This window comes from Electrophorus electricus, chromosome 20, assembly GCF_041902795.1.
Source record: "Electrophorus electricus isolate QZ-2024a chromosome 20, ASM4190279v1, whole genome shotgun sequence".
Lineage (NCBI taxonomy): Eukaryota > Metazoa > Chordata > Actinopteri > Gymnotiformes > Gymnotidae > Electrophorus > Electrophorus electricus.
Window position 1 is genome coordinate 12133221 of NC_137516.1, and position 20659 is coordinate 12153879.

The window sequence follows — 20659 nt, forward strand, 5'->3', positions numbered from 1 at the left end:
ACAACACATATAGCACACGCCGAACACGCAACGCACTCCCTTCCCCTTCTACGCTCTGCCCTCTAAAGTGAATAGTCTCCAGTATAGCACCAAGTCCTTATGGGTGATCTTGAATGTAATGTCGATGTTGCGGACAGTGGTAAAGGGCCTTTGCCTCTTTAAAAGAAATCGGTGATGCAAACGTTTGTGCTCACCGAACACATGTTGTAAAGGCGCGCCAAAGATGAAACTTTTAAAACTCCTGTTAGATTTTTCTGTGTTCATTCCGACCAGAGCTAATAAGTTGCTGTAAAGCTCAAATATGCCTTATCAAATGCCTTGTATCTAGCGCGCTTCAGGTAGTCGGGAGTAGTAGACTGACGCGCAGAACGGGGGAGCGTGATTTAGGATTCTTCTAATGAACCGTCGCTTCTCTTGGTTGTGGGGTATCAGTGTCAGATGTAATGCCCTGGTCTGCAGAACTCAGAGGGCATGTTACAAAGTACGATAAATTAGATTTAAGCTTTCAAGCACTCCTTGCTGTAATTCCAGCTAGGCAGTACGGTGGGGCACGTAGGCTATATCTGCGAAAGTGCTCATCTGTTTGTGTTGTCGTTGAAGTGGCACCTTAAGATGGTAGCTCTTAGATAGCATATTTCATTACATAGACACTACAATCGAGTGTCCAATCAAACTGAAGCTAATTCTCTGCATAATAAGCTTTTTCTACTGTGATTAAGCTCACTACTGACCTAATGGTGACTGTATAAAAATGCATCTAAAGCAAACACGCCACCATAAGACGCAATACGTTCTCTCCTTTACATACGTGTCACCCTCTATCACTGAAATAAAAGATTTTTACATAAAAATGTTATTTTGTGTCTAATTCTGTGCTGTCTACTTGAAATTCAGTTGGACCACGCCTATCATATTTGTCTCTTTACTTTTTTGCTACGTCTCACGTCGTAAATCAAGATTATTTTCTATATTTCATGACTTTGTTACATTCGTACATGTCCATAGACGCTGATGAAGACCTCCAAACACCAGCCATTTTGGAATGCTGGACAGTGGTACAGTGGCCTTTCAAGTGTGCGCTGATATACCGGGTCACGATAGGCTTGAGCGAAGCCTTGAAGGAAGCCACGGGTGTAATTAGACGGGCTATTCTCTACGATTTTTTCAGCTCTTGTAATGTACGCGAGGAAAATCCCAAGCTCTAAATGAGCGGAAGACAGTGGGCCAGTATAGGGACCGCGAGTTCCGTGGCTTGCCTTCTTACCTCGGTTTCACACCCGGCAAGGACGTTTACACTGATCTATGCAGGAGTGCACTCTACGCCCCCTTCCAACGAATCTCAAATGTTTACTGATTGTTAGTATACACCAGTAGCCTGCAGTTTATGTATTTACACTTATAAAGTTGATTGTTGTTTTAGGATCTTAAAAGTCTGTTTTTGCAAGGCAATATGTATTTACTATCATCGTTACAGCAACAGCAAACGATACCCTAAACGTTTTCAATGTAGTACAGACAACTACGATCTACTGTGGGCTGCCCGTTATGACCTGAAGTGACGGGTTCCTCCAAAAAAAACCAAAAAAAACAAACAAACAAACTCTGACTGAACATAGGCTATAGGCCTTGCTAGGCTTCTGTAAAATGTGAACAATTGAAGGCCAAGGACGTTGAGGGATATAAAATGAAACAACTTAAGATATAAACTGACTTTTCTTACATTTTAATTCAATGTGCCAAATTGATAGAACTTGGTCTATATATCAGATCATTACGAATTACTAGAATTCGAAGTTTCTTTCGTAAGTATTTCGTTGTTTCCATCGAACATTGGCAACACAACGCTAAATCATTTATTTATTCGTTCGTTTGATTGGTTGATTACTTGTTTAGCACAGACCATTTTTAGCCATATGGCAAAATCTTCTAACTAATTAAATAAATACTAATTATATTAAAAGTTGGTATCTTCGGAAACTACATAAAACTACACCAGTTCCATTGTCAAAGGTAGAAATGCCGGCCTTTAGCCACTTTCCATAGTTTCCCTTTTTATTTATTTATTGTAATAAGCCAGTAATACAATCAACATTGTTTCATTACGTATTGTATCATACTGCATTCGGTGGTGTTTAAGTCTGATGAGGAGTTTATATAATTCATTTCGAAAAGCTTGCTGTGTTCATTGTGGTCTTATAAACTGGACTAATTGTATATAAAGGGATAAATGAATGTTGGATAATATACTAATTGCTGTTTTATAACTAATGTTATAAATTCCGCTGTGTCTAGTTTCCAGCACTGTGCAGTGCAGTGTGCAGAATAATCTTGTTGTGTCAGGGACGAGGAGGAGCACAGTGCTAGTTTCAAGACCGTACCTTTTACAGCGCAGTCAGCACTGAACTGGTGCTGCCTATGAAATCTGTTTCATAAGGGGCAGGGCCATACGTTGATGTTTTTATTTTGAGTGGATGTGACATCACACCCGCTATCTTACCAGCGTTGTTGAGCTCATGCGCGCATGGGCATAGCCTATTCAACTCTACCGCTGATCTATAACTACATCTACTACACATCTGGGAGGGGTTAGCCAGTATATAGGCTACGCTTTTCACTAAGATGATTCACGTAAGCGTTAGCACTTTCCGGCGTCATATAGTCTGGTTTTCAATGGGGTATACAGGAAAGCAATTATTTATACGTAAAGACTCGTGGCCAACAGGCATCTTTGTTATAGAAGAGCTGTAATGAATGTGTACCTTCGTCTTTATCTTCAGAATGACGCGTTTATATTGAGCGTTTGGGTGACCAGAAAGGGTCGCTCAACGTACATTTTTTTACGACGATCTACTATTTATTTATTAAATTACTTACTTCAATAGTATTTTTGCCATTTGAGTGGCATAAATATACTCACACTCATGTATTTCTGTAGACCTTGATAGGCGAACTAACTCCAGGCCTAATCTTCTTCGGTTATATTACTGAATTCATCAATTAGATTTTAAGAAAATAAGAATATATGTGCTGTAATTATAAATCATATTGTAAAAAATCTTAATTTGGTTACGGAAAATTAAATTTTGAATTTTAATGTTTGTACCTGGAGGGTAAACAGAAATATTGATTACCCTTAGGGCACCAGAAGCTTATTACAACCAACACTGTCAACCATGCTACACAGGTCGATACCTAGGCGCCTTCTTTTAGACACATGTTCATATATTATAAGAATTCACTACGTAAAATGAAAATTAATGTCCACTGTGCTTAGTAAAATTGAGAAATGTTACTATATTCTAGACTAGACTAACCTTAAAACCCAGTGGGCTTTTGTTGTTCCGCCTATGTCGTTCTTGTCGAATTTGACACGCATCTCATTACAACCAAAATAAAAATGGACCCCAAGTCGTTTCATATTCTTTAGAGATTTATGAATCTGTCACCTGCTCGTGAGATTCACCCACGTAATACAAATGTTCAGTACAAACTGGACATGCGCACAGGCGAGCGTTATAACTGCAGCGCTCTATCGCTCTTCCTATGAGTTAAAGAGACCAGTGCTGTTGTCTATGCCACATATGAGATTCCTTTTGGGGCCTGAGACGCATCAGCCAGTTGGTGCCGCTGGCCTAGACTCTACTACAAAAGGTGCTGACGCGCGGAGTGGATTTGTGAATGGACGCGTTGGTGTGTGCACCTCATTGATCATAGAGCTCACAGTCCGCTGTAGGGGATAACGCTCCCTTCTTCTTTCTCTCTCTCTCACTCAATCTCTCTCTCTCTTTTTCTCCCTTTCGCTCTCTGACACACACACAGTCAATCAAAGCATGTCTGTAGTATGAACCCTGACACCATGCAGGACAAGATCCAAATGTGAAAGCCACACCGAGTATCAAAACCCAAGCGTAAAAGAGCCACCAGGACAGCTGTACTTCAATAACCTTTACCTCAAGTGTTTACAGACTTCTCGACGACCAGTAAGAACAAAAAGCATATTGCTCTCGGAAAATGTAAATTGATAGATGTATCTTTAAGGAAAAGTTAAGCAGTCTTCACGGTCCATACTGTTTTTGTACAGGTACTTTGAAGTCAAATTGTTGTCCAAGTGAATATCGCCTTTTAATTTCTGACCAGTACTCATTGTTTCAAGCCCCCCTCCACCTCGTCCAACAAAGCCGATGAGCCGTCGGGGAGCACGTCTTAGCGGGGTGGGCACTTTGAAAACGCTGGGAGAAGAAAGTTTATAGGTTTTAATTCCCCAAATTCTAAACCGTCTGATCGCCCTGGCGTAGATAAGTCGCCTTTCAAGCGGCACAGCTCTGTCACACAGACACGCCGTGCATGCGGTGTCTCCTGCAAACGCAATTAATGGCGTCGATGAAATCCCTCTAAGTGAATGCCACTTCCACCTTTAGCTCCCTTTCTTTAGAAAACGGCTTCATTGACAGTCAAAGCTTTAGCCGTTATCTTTCACTTAATCTCTCCGAGAATTCAATGAGACAGATAATAAGGGGGAGTAGCGAATTTAAGAGAAGCAAACAAAATAATTTTCCATAGGCTATTTTGTTGGCCTTTTTCTGGTCTAACTTTTACGCTCAGAGTAAATTATCGGCCTTGATACAGTTTAAAGTGTCTAATTTGTTTACTGAGACTAAATTAGTCATTATGCATTTATTTCACGTTTCTCTGAGTATACATTACTAGCTGACTCGAGCGTTTAGAAATGATAACCTTAGCTCTTAGTAAAAGCATATACTTCTGTTTTCTCAAACATGTTTATATGCTGCTCTTAAATACAGCGTTTTGTTTATGATAATGTTTGCTTTTCATTTATTGTCATTTATGCTGTAATATTTCTTAGGCTTACTAAGTGAATACCAGACTTTCCAAAGTGCCACAGGTGCGTCCTCTCCTTCCTAAATTCCAAGCATTTCTCACCGTGAAAACCTGCATTAATTGTGTTCATCAGACACGCCAGCCTTAATTATATTTCATTAACATGTCACACTCTTTACTCTTTTTTTCCCAGAAATGTGTGCGTGTGAGACACTCACTTCTGACAGATAAAAATGTAGTTCATTGCGCTGTGCAGGGTTGTTCCCTAATTACGGTAACCTTTCTATTATATTTGCGAAACTTATATGTATATGGTGTATGGTATCAGACACCAGTAAGCAAATAAAAACAGTAATCATGTATCCCAAAATTATAGAATACTTAAGCCTTTTGTTTGTTAAGACATTGTATTGTTTCTAAATATTTTGTTATGCGGCATAGGCGTAACCCAAAGCAAGGTTATTGAAGATGAATCAGAGCAACTAATGTTCGCGATTAATGTGTCACCCGACACTTGGAATTAATCATTGAATGAAACTGTAATAGTTCATTATTTCTGTTGTTTTTGTAATTCTAAATAGTTCCCAAAACTCGTACCGGCATTAGAATATGTATTATGTAAATAATGTTATTTTTCTTAGTAGACCAAAGTCTGCCTGAAGGAAATGTTTGTGCCCTATTCAGGTGTTTTTTTTTTCTTTTTTTCTTGAATCTGTGCCCCTGCTATACTGCAAACGTAGCATTGAAATGACTTGTTCTATTCTCCATAGTTTTTGTTTTTGCACACTTACTGCTGTAAATAGTCATATGACCTGCAACTATAAAAGTACGTAGAACCATATCAAAGTTGACTGGGTGAGTTCAAATTTCTTTTGTTATTGTATTATTATTATTATTATTGTTATAATAATAATAATAATAATTATTATTATTATTATTATTATTAATAATAATAATAATAACAATAATAATAATAAATATGGATTTTAAAAGGTCAGTTATTAGCATAACATCTTATTCAAGCCATCTGTTTAAAATGGTATACTCATTTGTGAATGGCCTCAGACTTTATCACAGGCATTCAGACTTTATCAAGATGAACTCGACCACGTCGAGATTACCGGTTCCACGCAGAATAGTTTTCCAGCCCCTTCACGTGCAGGAACGTCTTACTCGTGACAGTTAAGAATGAACGCCACGTGGTGGCTATTCCTGTCAGTGAGTTTATATGGGTTTACCTTCCCAGTCATACAGAGCAAATAGCGCGCGCGTGTGTGTGTGTGTGTGTGTGCGTGTGTGTGTGTGTTTCGGTGATGGGGTTTATGAATGACGGTGCTTGCTATACAGGACTTACATTAAGAAAACCTGATCCCATCATCAAACATTTGACCTATATGCATCCTTTGAAAGGCACGATGCTCAGAGGCAAGCTTTATTTTATGTCTGTTGAGCTTTTATTTTATAATTATATCTGCTTAGCGGACTCCCCATGGACAGGTCAAAGATCGTGGTATCCTTGTCACTTCATGAGTTTGAAATTGCACTGGCTGATTGTTGACGAGCATCACGACAAGTGAACAGGGCGCATAACGAAGCACTTGTCGCTCTGCACTTTGCTTTCTTACCACCTCGTTGACCATTTTCTCTGACCAGTTCTCTGTATATGTTACTGAATGATATTTGGAATGATTTTTGATGCAGTCAGGTTAGACAATGCCAAAGATGCCCTATTGATAGAATATGTCACTAAAAGAAAAGAAATACTGAAATTGTGTAATTAAACAACTTCATAATAAAAAGGAGTAAAAAAAATAATGAATGCCATGTAAGGGGTGCAGAATAAAGTGGGTTTATAGTAATGAACACATATTGCAATATAAATTGAACTTAGGTTCAAAGGTAATTTCCAAAGTTATGCTACTCAATTTTGGTTTGCTAAAGTTACGTAGAACTGATGGAGCTTTGCGAAAATCGGTTGGCTTCCTCATGTTGTATATCTACCTCAGTCTTCATCTTTAGCTGCTGTATATGTGGAGAAGTGTTTGCGCACATTAGCAGAATCCATTTGTCTCATTCTGCACCTTTAACCTCGTCTGAAGATTTGTTTTGGGTACAGCTGAGTTCCTAAAACGCTGATGGGGATATCTTTAGCAGTAACTTCTACCATTTAAGAATAAGTGACACAAATGTAAAAGTAATTTTACAAGCAGGTTTACGCCTATATATTTATGTGGATGTATTTTCAACCTTTACATTGATTATTTCTATGTAGCCTCTGAGACTGGCTCTCTCTCTCTCTGTCTCACTCACTCTCTATCTCTTTCTTTCTTTCTCTCTCTCTCTGTGTGTGTGTGTGTGTGTGTGTGTGTGTGTGTGTGTGTGTGTGTGTGTGTGTGTGTGTGTGGACTTCCAGTGTCTCTCTGAGAAAGTTGGAGTCGTCTTTTGTGCGTCTGAACTCGACCGGAACCTGCTTCATCCACAGCTGCTTTCCTGCTTTGTAAGGACGAACAGGCTACGCAAATCCACCATCATTCAGACGCTGATCTTTTATCCCCTGCTGCCAATTCCCAGATTTCTCCGCTCTTCGGTTAGGTGTTGATTATTCTAGAACATGCCAGATTGCCTACTCCTACGTGATTCTGACAGTGCTATGTAAACTCGTGTTTGTAAATACTAAAAGCCATTTATTCTGTACATGAAGAATACATATCTCGAAGAAATATTGCTATTGATTTCTATTTATACTCGATTTGTATTAAACGTATTTGGAACGTTAAACAAGATACTTTGTAGACCCACCAGAGTGAAACTGCCTGTTTAACCCTTCAATAAACACCTTCGGACTCAGTTGAGTACTGCATAGTTTACTGTGTCTTGTCTTATAATGGTAACAATACCAAATCATATCAACAACAACAACAACAACAACAATAATATCAGTAGTGGTAGTGTTACGTGTGCTTGTCCGACTCCTCAATTTTCTCCGCCTTGTTAGAATTTCATTACTGAACTAGAAGTCTGGTGAATTGTTCACCCGACCTGAGGACGTCTTCTCACTGGTTACCAGTTGTCTACAGAAACCTACATCTCTCTTAGGACGAAAGGTGAGAGTTCAGAGTATGTCAGTCAACGTTGAGAGGAATTAGGAGACAATTGAAATGAGCCCTAGTCATAACCTTTAAAATGACTTAATGAAGAAGTCGAGGTCTATCCATAATTTAGAAAACCTGTCCCTAATTTCACACCCTAATATTAAAATTAGCCTGAATAGTTTGATAATTTAAAACTGCAGCATGACCTAAACGTTTAGAGATATATGAACGCACTTTTCAAATTATGGAATGATGTCTGCATATATTAGCCTACTGTCCTCACTTAGATTAAACGCTACTCGAAATGGTCGAATACGCTTTCTTTTACTAAAAATACATTTAAGATCGACTACGTCATAAATAATCATGCTCGTGTAAATATTGTTTTTGTAGGTCTGCGCCATTTAACATCTCCCTCATCCTATCAGTGTAAAGTTAACCTAAATTCCCTTTAGACCGTTAAGATCTAGTAGGTCATAAACTTCGAAAACGAGACAGGACAACGGTTTCCTAAGATACGTACACATTACACACAGCCGTTGTTGCAGGCTTGGTTTATTAATTGGTTAAACGAATTTTCTCTTAAATGAAAAAAAAACCCAGCCTGCAGTCAGTGATCGGAACTGAATTATCATCAGTTGTTTTAATGTGGTGCACATTACTAAAATATTTTACGTAAAATTGGCTTGTTTCAAGATATTGATATGAATGGTACGAAATACAGTCCGTTAAATGTTCAAATGAATACGAAAGGCTGTCAGTAAGAATGGTAATAAGCGAGACATTAGATAGTCTAACTGACCTTACGCAGTCCAAAGTAATCCGCGTCTTGTTCAGTTTACACTTAGAGATAAACTAAATGGCACTGCTGCTCTTATTTAGTGACCAAATTGCAGATGGGTTTATTTGCGCAGACACAACCAAAATTCCACTTCGTCGCCTAAAGATAATTTATAGAATATCTAGATCAAATGTTAGGGTTATGTGAAATAATCGATGATTTATTTTCTACATAACCAGTTATTCACAGGATTAGCACACCTGTATTAAGGGCTATTTAGTCTTGCAACCTTGTGCCCGTTTAAAAAATCCCGCGTCTCACTAGTTAAAGGCAAATTAGTTGATGCAGTTGATACAACCTCAGCAGTGTTTTTAGCGATGTGACTCATTCGGCAAACTCAAAAAGGCTTACATATCCTAGTATTCAGAGAGCATCTTCGTGAGCTCTTGATTAGGTTGTAATATCTGCGCGCTGCGTGACAGACAGTTAATCCCAGCCGTAGTGCGATGTGTTTCATTTGCACTGTAAAGGATTTGCGCAGATCAGTCACTTAGTGTGTCATCACCTGAGATTTAGTTTTCTGGTAACACGCGCTGCTGAAACCATGTGATCTAACTTTTACAGACGTGCGCAGAAGAGAGACATTTGTTATGGCACTGTTTGTAAACTAATAGGTAATGGCGAACTAAGGCTTTTCTTTATTTCTTCAATCTGTTTTTACTGTATATACGTTCTTTGTATAGATCTGTCCATTTATTTGTCTTTTTGCATGATTTGCATGACACATTAAAGCCTTGGCCTAGAATTTAAACTGCAAAGGCACTAATAGTTTTTGTGCCGAACCATTCACTTGGAATATAAGGTTACTTCAAAGTTTTAGGATGTATGTTAAATGTGTATCCTCATAAAATGGAAGACTAGTTATTGCTGTAACACTTTTGTCATATTCTTAGTTCACGCAAGGGTCAAGTTTGGTCACGCGATGACTTTGGCCGTCCTCACCAAACGGCCTTGTACGCGCCAGGGGCTCTTATTTTCCACGCTGAATCCATCAACCAATTAAAAGAACCAAGGGAGAATCAGAATGCCTCTGTTGAATGGAAGTCCTGCTTGCTTGAGAGAGGTGAGACAAGTTTAAATGCCAGGCTGGCATTTGAATGGCAACACGAGCAATTTGGAGCGGAGTGAGGCCCCATTTTGCACCATCTTGTAAGCCTGTCGCTGGTCTGTGTCCCATTAGCTTTAATTCTTCTATTCATTATCCTCATGGCTCTCTTTCCAAAAGAGTGAGTGAGACAGAGAGATAGTGATGAGAGATTGGGAGGGAGAGAGAGAGAGAAAGAGAGAGAGACAATGTTGACTTTAATACATCTGCTTAAAAATACCTTAAACTTCCCCCAGAGCCCAACACCCAGAAGTAACCACAAATCTACACATTCAACAAACAGCACACTGGAAATTCCTGCTAAATGAAAGAACACAATACACAAATTCTCTCACTTGCCACTGAATGTCCATATCTATGGAGCTCTCTACGCCCCTGGCTGACAGATAAGGCTGTCCTAAACGTAATGCCACATTTTGGCTTTGAGTTCTTTGCTCACATCCTGATTGACAGGCGAAATGGGCAGGAGGAGCTAATGAGTGTAATTATGAACAGAAAGGGCAAAATAACCATTGCTATGGCTCTTCTCAGCTCTGATATGCCCCATTCTGACACCATTTTAGATTTTGAAAACTGCTGCATGTCTTCAGATGGAACAGCACAACTATTGCAAGGACTGAAAGACTATCTGAGGTGTAAAAATCTCCTTTTCTATTAACTCAATTTCTTTCTGGGTTTGCTTCTGTTTTTTTTTCATTCTCATTTTATTCACACACTCCTTAATTCCCCCTCTTCTCTTGCTTTCTTTCTCTCTCTCTCTCTCTCTCTCTCACACACACACACACACACACACACACACACACACACACACACACACACACGCAAGCATGCACGCACACACCCTTTGTCTCTTCCTCTAGTCCTGTGTTAGTTCAGTCCGAAGCCAGTGAAATGTCAGGGGTGAGTCCAGTAAGTCTGGATAATTGCTATTCTGTCTGCTCGGGCATTCGGCTGAATCATCTTCCATTACAGTAACAGCAGGGGGGGGGGGGGGCTCACCCAGGGCCAAAAAGCAACCGAAATCTATGCCCGTTAGAGCACCGCATCTAGCCAAGAGTCATCTCCACAGAAAAATACACACACAAAAAAAGCCCACCTTTTTTGTAGTGTCATTCTTTATCCTTTCACTTAAACCTGGGTACCAACCCAACCGACTGTTTTCCTCAGTCACTTCAGAAAGAAGTGAATCACACTCTGTTGGTGTGCTTTTTGTGGAGTATCCATAGGTAAACACCTGCCTGGTATTTTTGGAGAGTAGTTCCATTACAAATTGGTAATAGTCTATCAATGGGCGAAGGCTCCCTGAACCCCAAGTGCTCCAATATGCGCAATCTAGTACAGCCCTGAGAATAGTGCTACGTGGAGAAGAAATGCTGCCATCTAGTGGGTAACAGAGGAAGCACATGCCCACTTTTTTGGGCTTAATTTTTTAAAATGTTTCTTTTTAAAATGTAAATGTACCAGTCCCACTACATACATTTGACAAGTTCTAAAGCACTTTGGTGTGCTTCTAAAGACTCCAAAGTTTTAATGTGCAAATTCATGAGTGATTGTGATTAGATGACCGTTACTATGGAGATGACTACTGAGGTGCAATTGCCCCATCCCCATACACAGCCCCTGCTGAGTCAGTGCATTATTGACAAATACACACAAACACAAACACAAAGAGCTCCTTTATATGGGAACATGAGCTCAGACTGGCTGCTTTCAACTAATGCCCATTTTCTTAGTGCTCTGATAAGTGTAGATTCCCATATATGTTAATCTGCTAAATAAAGAGCATAAATAGTTGTAAAGCCTCCAGGCCTGTTTGAAAGAATAGCAGTTGTGAAAGCCTATCCCTATAACACAGCTAAAATAGCTTTGAGCCTTTTGCCTTTGAGCCAGTGCTGCTGTAAGTCACCTGTTATTCATATTCCAGCTTTCTCAGGTCACCTGAACACTGAATGTCACTTACTGCCTTACGTTTGTCTCTCCTGTTTAATTTCAGTGGAGGTTGGGTCAGGACAGTCGTGATTAGAGGATCTTCTTCCATCCATTACTCTCTCCCACTGAAAATATTTTCCCCTCCCTCTCCTTTCTTTTCTTACTATAGCAGTCTCAGCTAGACGTGTCGCTACAACTGCAACACTTGTATCCTGTTGCGTGAATACATCTAGGTCCTACCCACAAGGAATGCATAATTTTCCTCCACTTCATTTAATCAGTATAATAGAAATAATACAATTGAAATGATGGACACACAAACATACACTTTAGTCAAGAAACTTCAATGCCTGCAGAAAAAATAAAGCTTTCATTGTTTTACATCTTCTATATTCCCTGAACTGAAGTTGAGGGAGGTCCACCGAGGCTGCTGTTAGAACAAGGTCACGTTAATATTTTACAATGCTTTCCTCATGCTTCTGCACCAACCACTCAATTTGACACACAAGCTTTTGTTTCAGATACACAAATCTTTCCTATTTTCCTAATACTAGTCAACAATTAAAACACGACAACACATAGGATGCTCCAAACAGTGGAAGTGGTCCTTGATATCAATTAGAATCATTTTGTGACTTCAAACAAAGGCGTATTAGACCTCTAGTACTGGATCTTAAAAAAAAACTAGACACAAAAACACAAGAGTTATTGCTTTGTTGGTTTCTGTCTACTGCATAAGATTTTGAAGAATCTTTACATCAAATAAAACAATAAATTATGAAGGTATATCAGGCTCATAGTAATGATTGCACTTAAATCTTTGCTCAGTCCCCCCCCCCAGCTCCCAAACTATGTTGTGTAAAGCAACTGTCTGAATAGGAAAAGAATGGATTATTTGTGGCATGCAGTACACAATGTATACTAAAAGTAAAAATATCAACAAATGAGAAAACACAAGTAATCTGGAACAGTGACAAAAGCACTCAATACTACAAAGGCAATCACAGATTGCAAATTTTCAAGGCTGTAATAAAAATGTCCCCTTAATTCCCAACCTTTCATTGGCTGCATGTGTAAAGTCTTTTCTTAATTTCCTAAAACTTAAGCTACAGCCTTAGAGTAAATTAAAGTGTATACAAAGGCCTCTATGACTGGCCCAGACACCGTAACGTATGTCATCCTATTTTTGTTATGCTGTTGGAAAAGTACAATGCCGATGAAGGCATTATTTCTCATTCTTTTTTTTTTGTCCTTTACTATGGTCATACATTTTCCTTTCTTGTGTTTATGGTTGGCTACTGACCATCATACAGTAATACTCTGTGGAACTTTATTAATGGATGTTGTGCGTTGCTTACATACCTTTCGAACCTGTACCCTTTGCTCAACCAACTCAGTCTAGAAAACAGACCTCTTTGGATGGCAGACATGTTCAGCTTTGGAACTTATTTCCCTTTCATTTAACATTTTTCTCCAGCACAAAACAGAAGCAATGAAGCACATATTTGGCCTATAACGTTGTTATACTAGAGTCTTGTCAATTGGACTTGTATATAAACCTTAAATGGCCAACACACACAGGTTCACACTCACCCACACACAGCTCAATCACTGTACAACAAAAATCAGTTCCATTCCTGCTAGTGTCCCACTCCAGCTGCTGGGTAATGAGAAGGCAAACTCCAGCACTACAACTACAAACCGTGATGGGGATATTGGCAATGAAGGCCAGGGGGTTAGTCCAGAGGTGTTCTTTACAGGAACACAACAGGAGTAAAAGGTACAGGCAGTAAATTGATGGAGACTTCCAGTTCTTCCTGTATGGGGTCAAAGGATCAGGTCTGCCGGCTCATCACATTGGCACCATCTGAACAAGGCTCATGTGGGTTGCAGGTGACCTGCTAGTCACTATGAGGCTTCTCGGTTGAGCCCTAAGGAGGAACAAAAAGAACTGGTTAGGAACATGGTCATCATCTATGGAACATTATCCATCATCTTATGGAACAAGAGCTGAGGTCTGGCTTGCTTTAATACAATCTAAATGCATGACATTGGAGAACGGCACAGGTTCAGCGTACAGGGATAATCAAATCATTAACAAAACAAAATTACTCCCTGACACCAGTGTGAAGTGAGTCAATATTTGTCCACCCACAAGTAACCTGGGGCTAAGCATTTTCAGTTAAGAGGGTAATGACAAGAAATGGAACACACAGCCCTCCTGGTCTAAACCAACACAGCAAACTCTGTAAGGTGCTATAACGGTGCAGATATAAAAGTGACAACAGCCTGAATGATGATTCCCGAAAGGCTTTCAATTTGGTGCCAGTCAGCCATATCTATATATGGTAACTATGGTTGGGTTAAATAAGGCTTGTTTAAACAAGGGTGTTCAGTAGTAAAATTTTATAGCCCTTCCCAGATCAGAGGAGGTCTGTCTGCTGCTCTGTTTATACTGAGGGCTTGTTCATGAGTCTTCTAAGCAGCTTTATATAAGGCAGTCAGTTGTCATGTGTCACACCACTCGAGTGGTCTAACTGGAAAACACGTGATTAAAGACAACCCTAGTGTTTTGTTTTGTGGTTTTGCTTCTTAATAATAATACAAATGTACTTAACACTTATATTTCATTAGCAAATAATGCAATGACCGCTACCATTGTCCCCAGGTCACTGTAGCTGCCCAGTAATGGTGAATTCTAAAATGTTACAGAAACAAGTATATATAATAAAAAGAAGAATGATGCTTTAAACATCTCACTTGTCAGTCAACACCAGAAGACTCCATGCTACATGTTTGTTCTGTGTAACAGGACTGGCATTGATTGGACAGTCACTGTCCAGATCATCAGTGCCCAAGAGGATGCTTCAACTTCTGCACCAACAATCCACCTCAAATCACATGAATTTTCTTTTAACCGGTTTGAACCACAAGTCAACAGGAAAACTGGATGACTCCTGCTTCTAGATATCTGATGGAAATCTGTTTGCCACCAGAAATATCCAGAGAGGAAATCTGACACACCCTAATCTCAGTACAATGAATGCTAACAGGGCTATGCCAGTTGCCAAAACAACAACAACAACGGCAACAACACGTGGAATGCATAGCGTGATAAGCGAACCACTTGATTGGCTTGCTCCTTCAGGTCATTTGCATGAAAAACAAAGAAGGTAATCAGCTTTAGGCTGTTCATGGGAGCGTCAGGCATGGCACGCAGGGAGATCAGGGAGGCCCAGCTGGCCATGGGGCTTTGTGGGGACAGCAGTAACGTGCCTCACACAACGAACCTAATTAAGATGTCTGCTGGACATTATACCATGGGAAACACAAGAGGGCACACAGTTTCACAAGGATTGGCTGTATGCTGTTTATGACGCCACTGGTATTGGCCAGCTACTTATTCTTGGAGGAAAATAGGTTCAGTGACAAATATATGGAGTGATGTACAAGTACAACACCCCCCACAAACTCATGTGCTCTTGGCAAGGCTACCAACGTTTCCCCTCAATATTCTCAACCAACTAAAACACAAAAATAACAAATCATACCTTAAACTGTAGACTTATCAGGTGGAGCTGTGTTTGTTCTTAACTCTGCTTTGAAAAAGCTTGTTTATACTTTTGAACATGAAAGTACATGAAAGTAAGCCTCAAACCCTGTGGAACTGCTCTGTACACATTTCTGTTCAATAATTTTACTTCTAATTTATCATATAACAAGCTATGCTTTTGATACTACTGCCCATGGTATTCAACCCCATTCAATTCCTGTATAATGAATATTAAAGATTTACTAGCTCATTAAAGTGTGTATTAATGATGGACACCCCACCCAGATGGCTACTCTTAAGTTACAGCTGGCAATTTTGTAACGTGGTAGCCACCATGCTAGCGCCACTGAATCACTCTGAAGGACTGAAATCTAACCATGGCCAGTTGTCGCCCAATGTTTCCCACAGTCACTCCTCCTGAGAAGAATATACAGGGCAGCCAGGAGCGAATGTAGCGGAATTCCGGAGAAGTATACCTGAGGAAGAGACAGAGCACACAGCCAGGTGAGGAGGGTCCCAACAATGTGCAACAAAGGGATATACATGTTAAAAAAAATCGAATCTGACTAAATATGAATAGGAGCTGGCAAGGGCACAAATGATATAGGTTAGTATGAAGCATGTGTGACTAAACTCTTATTCAGAATAACTCATCTGGAGACATGAAACTGGCTAAGCATACAGTGTTAAATCTTATGAACTCCTGCTGGCAACTCACACTTAAAATTTAAGTTAATTTAACTCTCATAGACAAAGTTCTTCAGTCTTTCAGGAGGTGTTACTCAACCAAGTACAAACAACTGTAGAAAACATTGCTGGCCTAAATCACTTGGAGTCCAGTTTCTAACAAATGAGTGAATAAACTAATGAAGGACTTATTTAACACCCACAAAAATGTGCAGAACTTACTGATAGATGTCATTGTAGACCAACAGCTGCATGATGAGTGTGGCCAAGAGAGCGGTGGTCAGCCCCAAGCCAAAGCCACTCCTGGATCGGTCAAAAGTCCACCAGAGGCCCAGGGACAAAGCAGCCAGTGTTAAAGAGAGCTGCATGTTATTGGCAAAGTCCAGTTTCTGAGTCAAGTCAAGGTAAAACCAGCTGTGCACCAGAACTTCTCAGGAGAAGTGGGGTTGGGGTTAAAACACTGAACTAAGCTTCAAGAGGTTCTTTTATGCTTTAACATAATGAAGTACATTATTTGCTGGATATTTACAAATATGTCCCTGTAAACAGCCACAAACATCATCTGGTCACCAGGTTATGAGTGATCAGTGTCTATAGTACAGTGTGGAAAACTGGAAGTCTGTGGTTGGAAGGATACAGCACTGGCATGGTTGATGCCCACAAACACAGCGATACAGCGCATGACACTGGCCCACTCCCTCTTGAACTTGTGTGGCTCTCCAAGGTGGCTGTCCAAACAGGGATACAACAAACCAACCACGGCTGTGGAAACAATTCACAAGCATCAGTTTGGCTGGTAACAAGCATGCACCGCTCACTCATAGGCATACTCTTCTAGTGATGCACTGCTCTTAATGGCATTTAATTCTTTCAGCAATTAGATTATTCTCTTTAGTGGTCATCTTTGTTGTATTTTTATGAGTACACTGCAGTGTATTTTTAGAACAAATTAAATGTTTCTTTATAGACTTCTAGAATCCATTTGCATGATTCTTCATTTGCAATATGCTGTCTAGATGGTAAATAATGCGTAAAAAAGGTATTGTTCATATTTTAGAAGTGTAGAAACATGTCTCATGTTATATAGCTTTTTATGTATTCTGTATATTACACATCCAATATGAAAGAATCATGCAGGTGATGCAGTCTTATTTTCAGAAAGATCATCTTACAGGACTGTTTTGTCCATTTTTAATATGTAGGAGGAAAAGTGAATTATCTTCAGAAGGTTGGACTACTGAAAGTACGTTTCTGTGGGTTTTCTCCATTCACAACACTTCAGCGCATGATGATATTTTTTTTTACTGCCACTTCTTGTTCCTACATAACCTCTGTAGGTAATTATAATAAATTCAAATTATGACTGTTAACGATATGAGCTAATCTGAAGTAATTCTGATATGAATGTGTACAGTCTAGGTAAAGCAGTGTTTACTGATCCGAGTTTGAGAACCAAACATGAATACGTAGACCTCGTTCCAGGGTCTATATAATAACTAGGATAAAAAAATACAATTCCAAGTCTCGTCAGGATTAGTTATTAACTGCCAAAGCGGAACGCGGATTCTGGTGGCGTTCCCAAAGTTTTAGAGCGGGTAACGCGTAATGTGGTATATTTGCCTGCATTTCCGCTAAAGAGATGTGGAATATGGTGGGAGGAGACGTATGACGAAATTGTTTCATTTCCACTATACATGACTTCCGTGTTTTTCTTTTTCGGTAAATGGCATGTTCGACATAGCGGCCAATAACATTCCGCCCTCGCAGCTCACCCGTTCTGAGGGGAGCCAATGGGAAAGTAGCACACCCAGAATGACCCCGAACGGTCTGCAGTTTCCAACACTGTATAAACATGGAGCAGTAGAACTGCCCTATATGTTCAAACAAAGCTGCCCCCAAGCAATAACCCAATGCACCATTACATAATGCAGTGTAAGACAACAATAACAACAGGATCACGCAAGTTTCCCCCCGTACCCGTGATAAGCGTGCTAATTATGGGAAGGTTCGCGCGACTGCCAAATGTATGGCTCACATTTCAAAAAGAATCACAACATTCAAATCTCACCTAAAATCAACAAAATCGGTTGCAAACTTACCAGCAGCCGTTCCACAACATGGTGGAATCCACCAAGCCGATGAAAACAAAGTGTCCAGTACCTCTTCAGGAAACAGTACAACGTTTCTTTGTATCTGTAGCAGATAAAGCACCAATGCGAGGAATACTCCCACGGCGAACAGGACCAGTCCACGACGTATTAAATTAGCAGACTGTACGTGGTAGAGGGAAACATAAGCCTGTCTTAATACGGAGGTTATGATGGACATCATTTCACCCGTTTTAGATGCTATCCAACTGGCGCTCGACAGCTCTTTCGACTTCACACCGGTAGAACAGGAGCAGCTCCAACAGCGTTCCTCTAGTCTTGGCATTTGGCACTGCAACGATCAAATAACATACGAGTTAAAACGATTTGCTACTAAAACAGCACAACAAGATAAAGTTTATATTTTTATTTCGCATTCCTACAACTCAGATTTGCCCGTTGCCACTTCGCCACAAATGAAACCCAACAACCGAATAACTGGCTACCTTGTCCCCAGCTGTCTTTGTTGTGCGCAAGGGTGAATCACTTCTGTGCGAAAACAGTTACGTTTTAATGTATAAGATTTATCCCTCGACATTTGGTCACATCAGCAACAGCCTAAGTGAAGAGGGCTTTTAAAAATAACGTTACACGCCGTTTCATTCCCCAATACAAATCTCATACCACACGCGCGCTTCCTATGCAGAAAACGAGCGCGGCGGTGTCTGGTGAGTTGCACTGACCAATCAAAGAGCGGCGGGCGATATGACGTGACCACACGCCACCTCCCCTTCCCGTGAACATACGTAGATGTTCCTTTTTCTGTGGACGCAAGCTTAGCAAATTTGTTGCTAGATTTAGCAACTTTTCAGAATACCTTGGTAACATTCTTTAAAAAGCACCCAGTAACAAATTATTGCTACTTTTAACATCGTTTGAAAAGTAACTCAAATGCTAAAATGCACCCATTTGCCCTGTAAATGACAAAGACATTTTTCTGTCAGTCACAACACAATCAGTCTGTCTTGCTGCAAAAGTGCTTTGTAAGTGAGGTTAGCAGTATTGACGGCTCAGTGGGATATACAAGCATAGGCGACTGTTATTGTCTGAAGCACCATATGCGTTCGACCAGACAAACTTTTTTTTTTGACAAATAATTGAAACACATTCAGATACTTTACTACTATTTGAAAACATACTTTAGAATGTAGAACTTCCCGGACAAAGAATTAACCATTTGAAAAGGGCCTAGCCTTCAGTAACGTTACTAACTGTAGTAGCGCTAACTGAAGACAAAAATTAAGCTTGTCTACAAAATTTGGATTTAATGGTATATTTGTATTTCTCTGGTGCTTTGTTTTCTAAACATTCTTGATATGTTTAAACAGTTCCAACAGTAGAAACCCAATAAATATAGTTGCTCACCAATAATTTGATATTGGTGAGCACCGTACGATCCTGCAATGTACTCTATATTACCGCATTTGGTTAAAAAAGTGGATAACTAAAACACGAAGATAATATCTATTGCAATGCACTTTTCACCGCTTAGGTGATATGACCATTTAGATATGGCTTGAATGCCTTCTTTGCTCTACGGTGGTCGGGAGGAGCGATCGCGCTGCAAATGAAACGTTCACAAAACGTTAATCAAAATGACAACACTCAGAAACGTGGTACAAATTCACGAAACACATACAACTTCAGAAATGCTGCAAATCCAGTCACGACGGAATTGTTGTTTCCGGGGGATATGCAAAGGGGATGGACAACCGAACAGCCAGTGAAAGAAAATTTATATTTGCGATTACTACGGTTGTCATTGGTATATGATACAGAATGAACTAAAGGCCTGTTCGCTCTTCGCATTCTTGCATTTGTTGCTACTGCTCGGTTGTAAAGAAAGCAGCCTTAAAGAACGCTTATGAAACAATATTTAGAATAATACAAATAAAACTTGACCCTGCCAGTAAATAGATAGCTAGCTACATTCAGAGTGTTACTATTTTACAATCCATTTCAACCAATTAGATACTGTCTAAAACAATTCAGTTTCTGTCTGTATACCTACATTTAGAGTTATTGATTTCAAGTCTTTTTTGTATGTAAAAACATCACACCCCAGAGAAGATAGTAAGAATAAGACAATTGACCAGCTGGTCAACTGTAGCAGACCAGTTAAACAGTCAAACTGAATGTAGCGTTAGCTAGCTAGCGTGTTAAATTTGATTTTTATTAGCGTTCATTAAGGCTGCATTCTGTACAACCTAGAAGCAGTAAATACGTAAACATGCGGAGCATGAATAGGTCAGTTGTTCATTCTGTATCAGCCTAACCAATGATAAAACCGCGGTAATCGCAAATCTACTGTGTCTTCCGGAAACACATCAGTTGTTTTGTTTCTGAAGTTATATTCGGAAATGTGGCACACGTGTTTTCTTTTTAATGAATATGCTTTGTGTAATTGTGTATCGCTCTTCACGGCCACGATACTTTTAAGATTCTGTGACAGCAATAAACATGCAC

The 20659-nt window shown here is 39.8% G+C and overlaps 1 protein-coding gene and 1 long non-coding RNA gene across 4 annotated transcripts in view; one reads left to right on the forward strand and one right to left on the reverse strand.

The window, feature by feature from the left end:
- The window catches only part of LOC113585044 (uncharacterized), a 44280-nt gene extending 36594 nt beyond the window's left edge, over window positions 1-7686 (forward strand). For all 3 annotated transcript variants that reach the window (XR_014118936.1, XR_014118937.1, XR_014118935.1), the window contains one exon: window positions 7253-7686. This is a non-coding gene — a long non-coding RNA (uncharacterized LOC113585044). The remainder of the gene's footprint in view (window positions 1-7252) is intronic.
- Window positions 7687-12134: 4448 nt separating this feature from the next.
- Window positions 12135-18832, reverse strand: insig1 (insulin induced gene 1). The gene is made up of 6 exons (XM_027022349.3): window positions 18640-18832; window positions 18146-18485; window positions 16684-16808; window positions 16269-16435; window positions 15736-15835; window positions 12135-13737 (listed from the first exon to the last, which is right to left on the reverse strand). Exons 2-6 carry the CDS (start codon window positions 18477-18479, stop codon window positions 13708-13710), a joined length of 756 nt encoding a protein of 251 aa, XP_026878150.2. The 5' UTR covers window positions 18480-18485; window positions 18640-18832; the 3' UTR covers window positions 12135-13707.
- Window positions 18833-20659: the final 1827 nt, after the last annotated feature.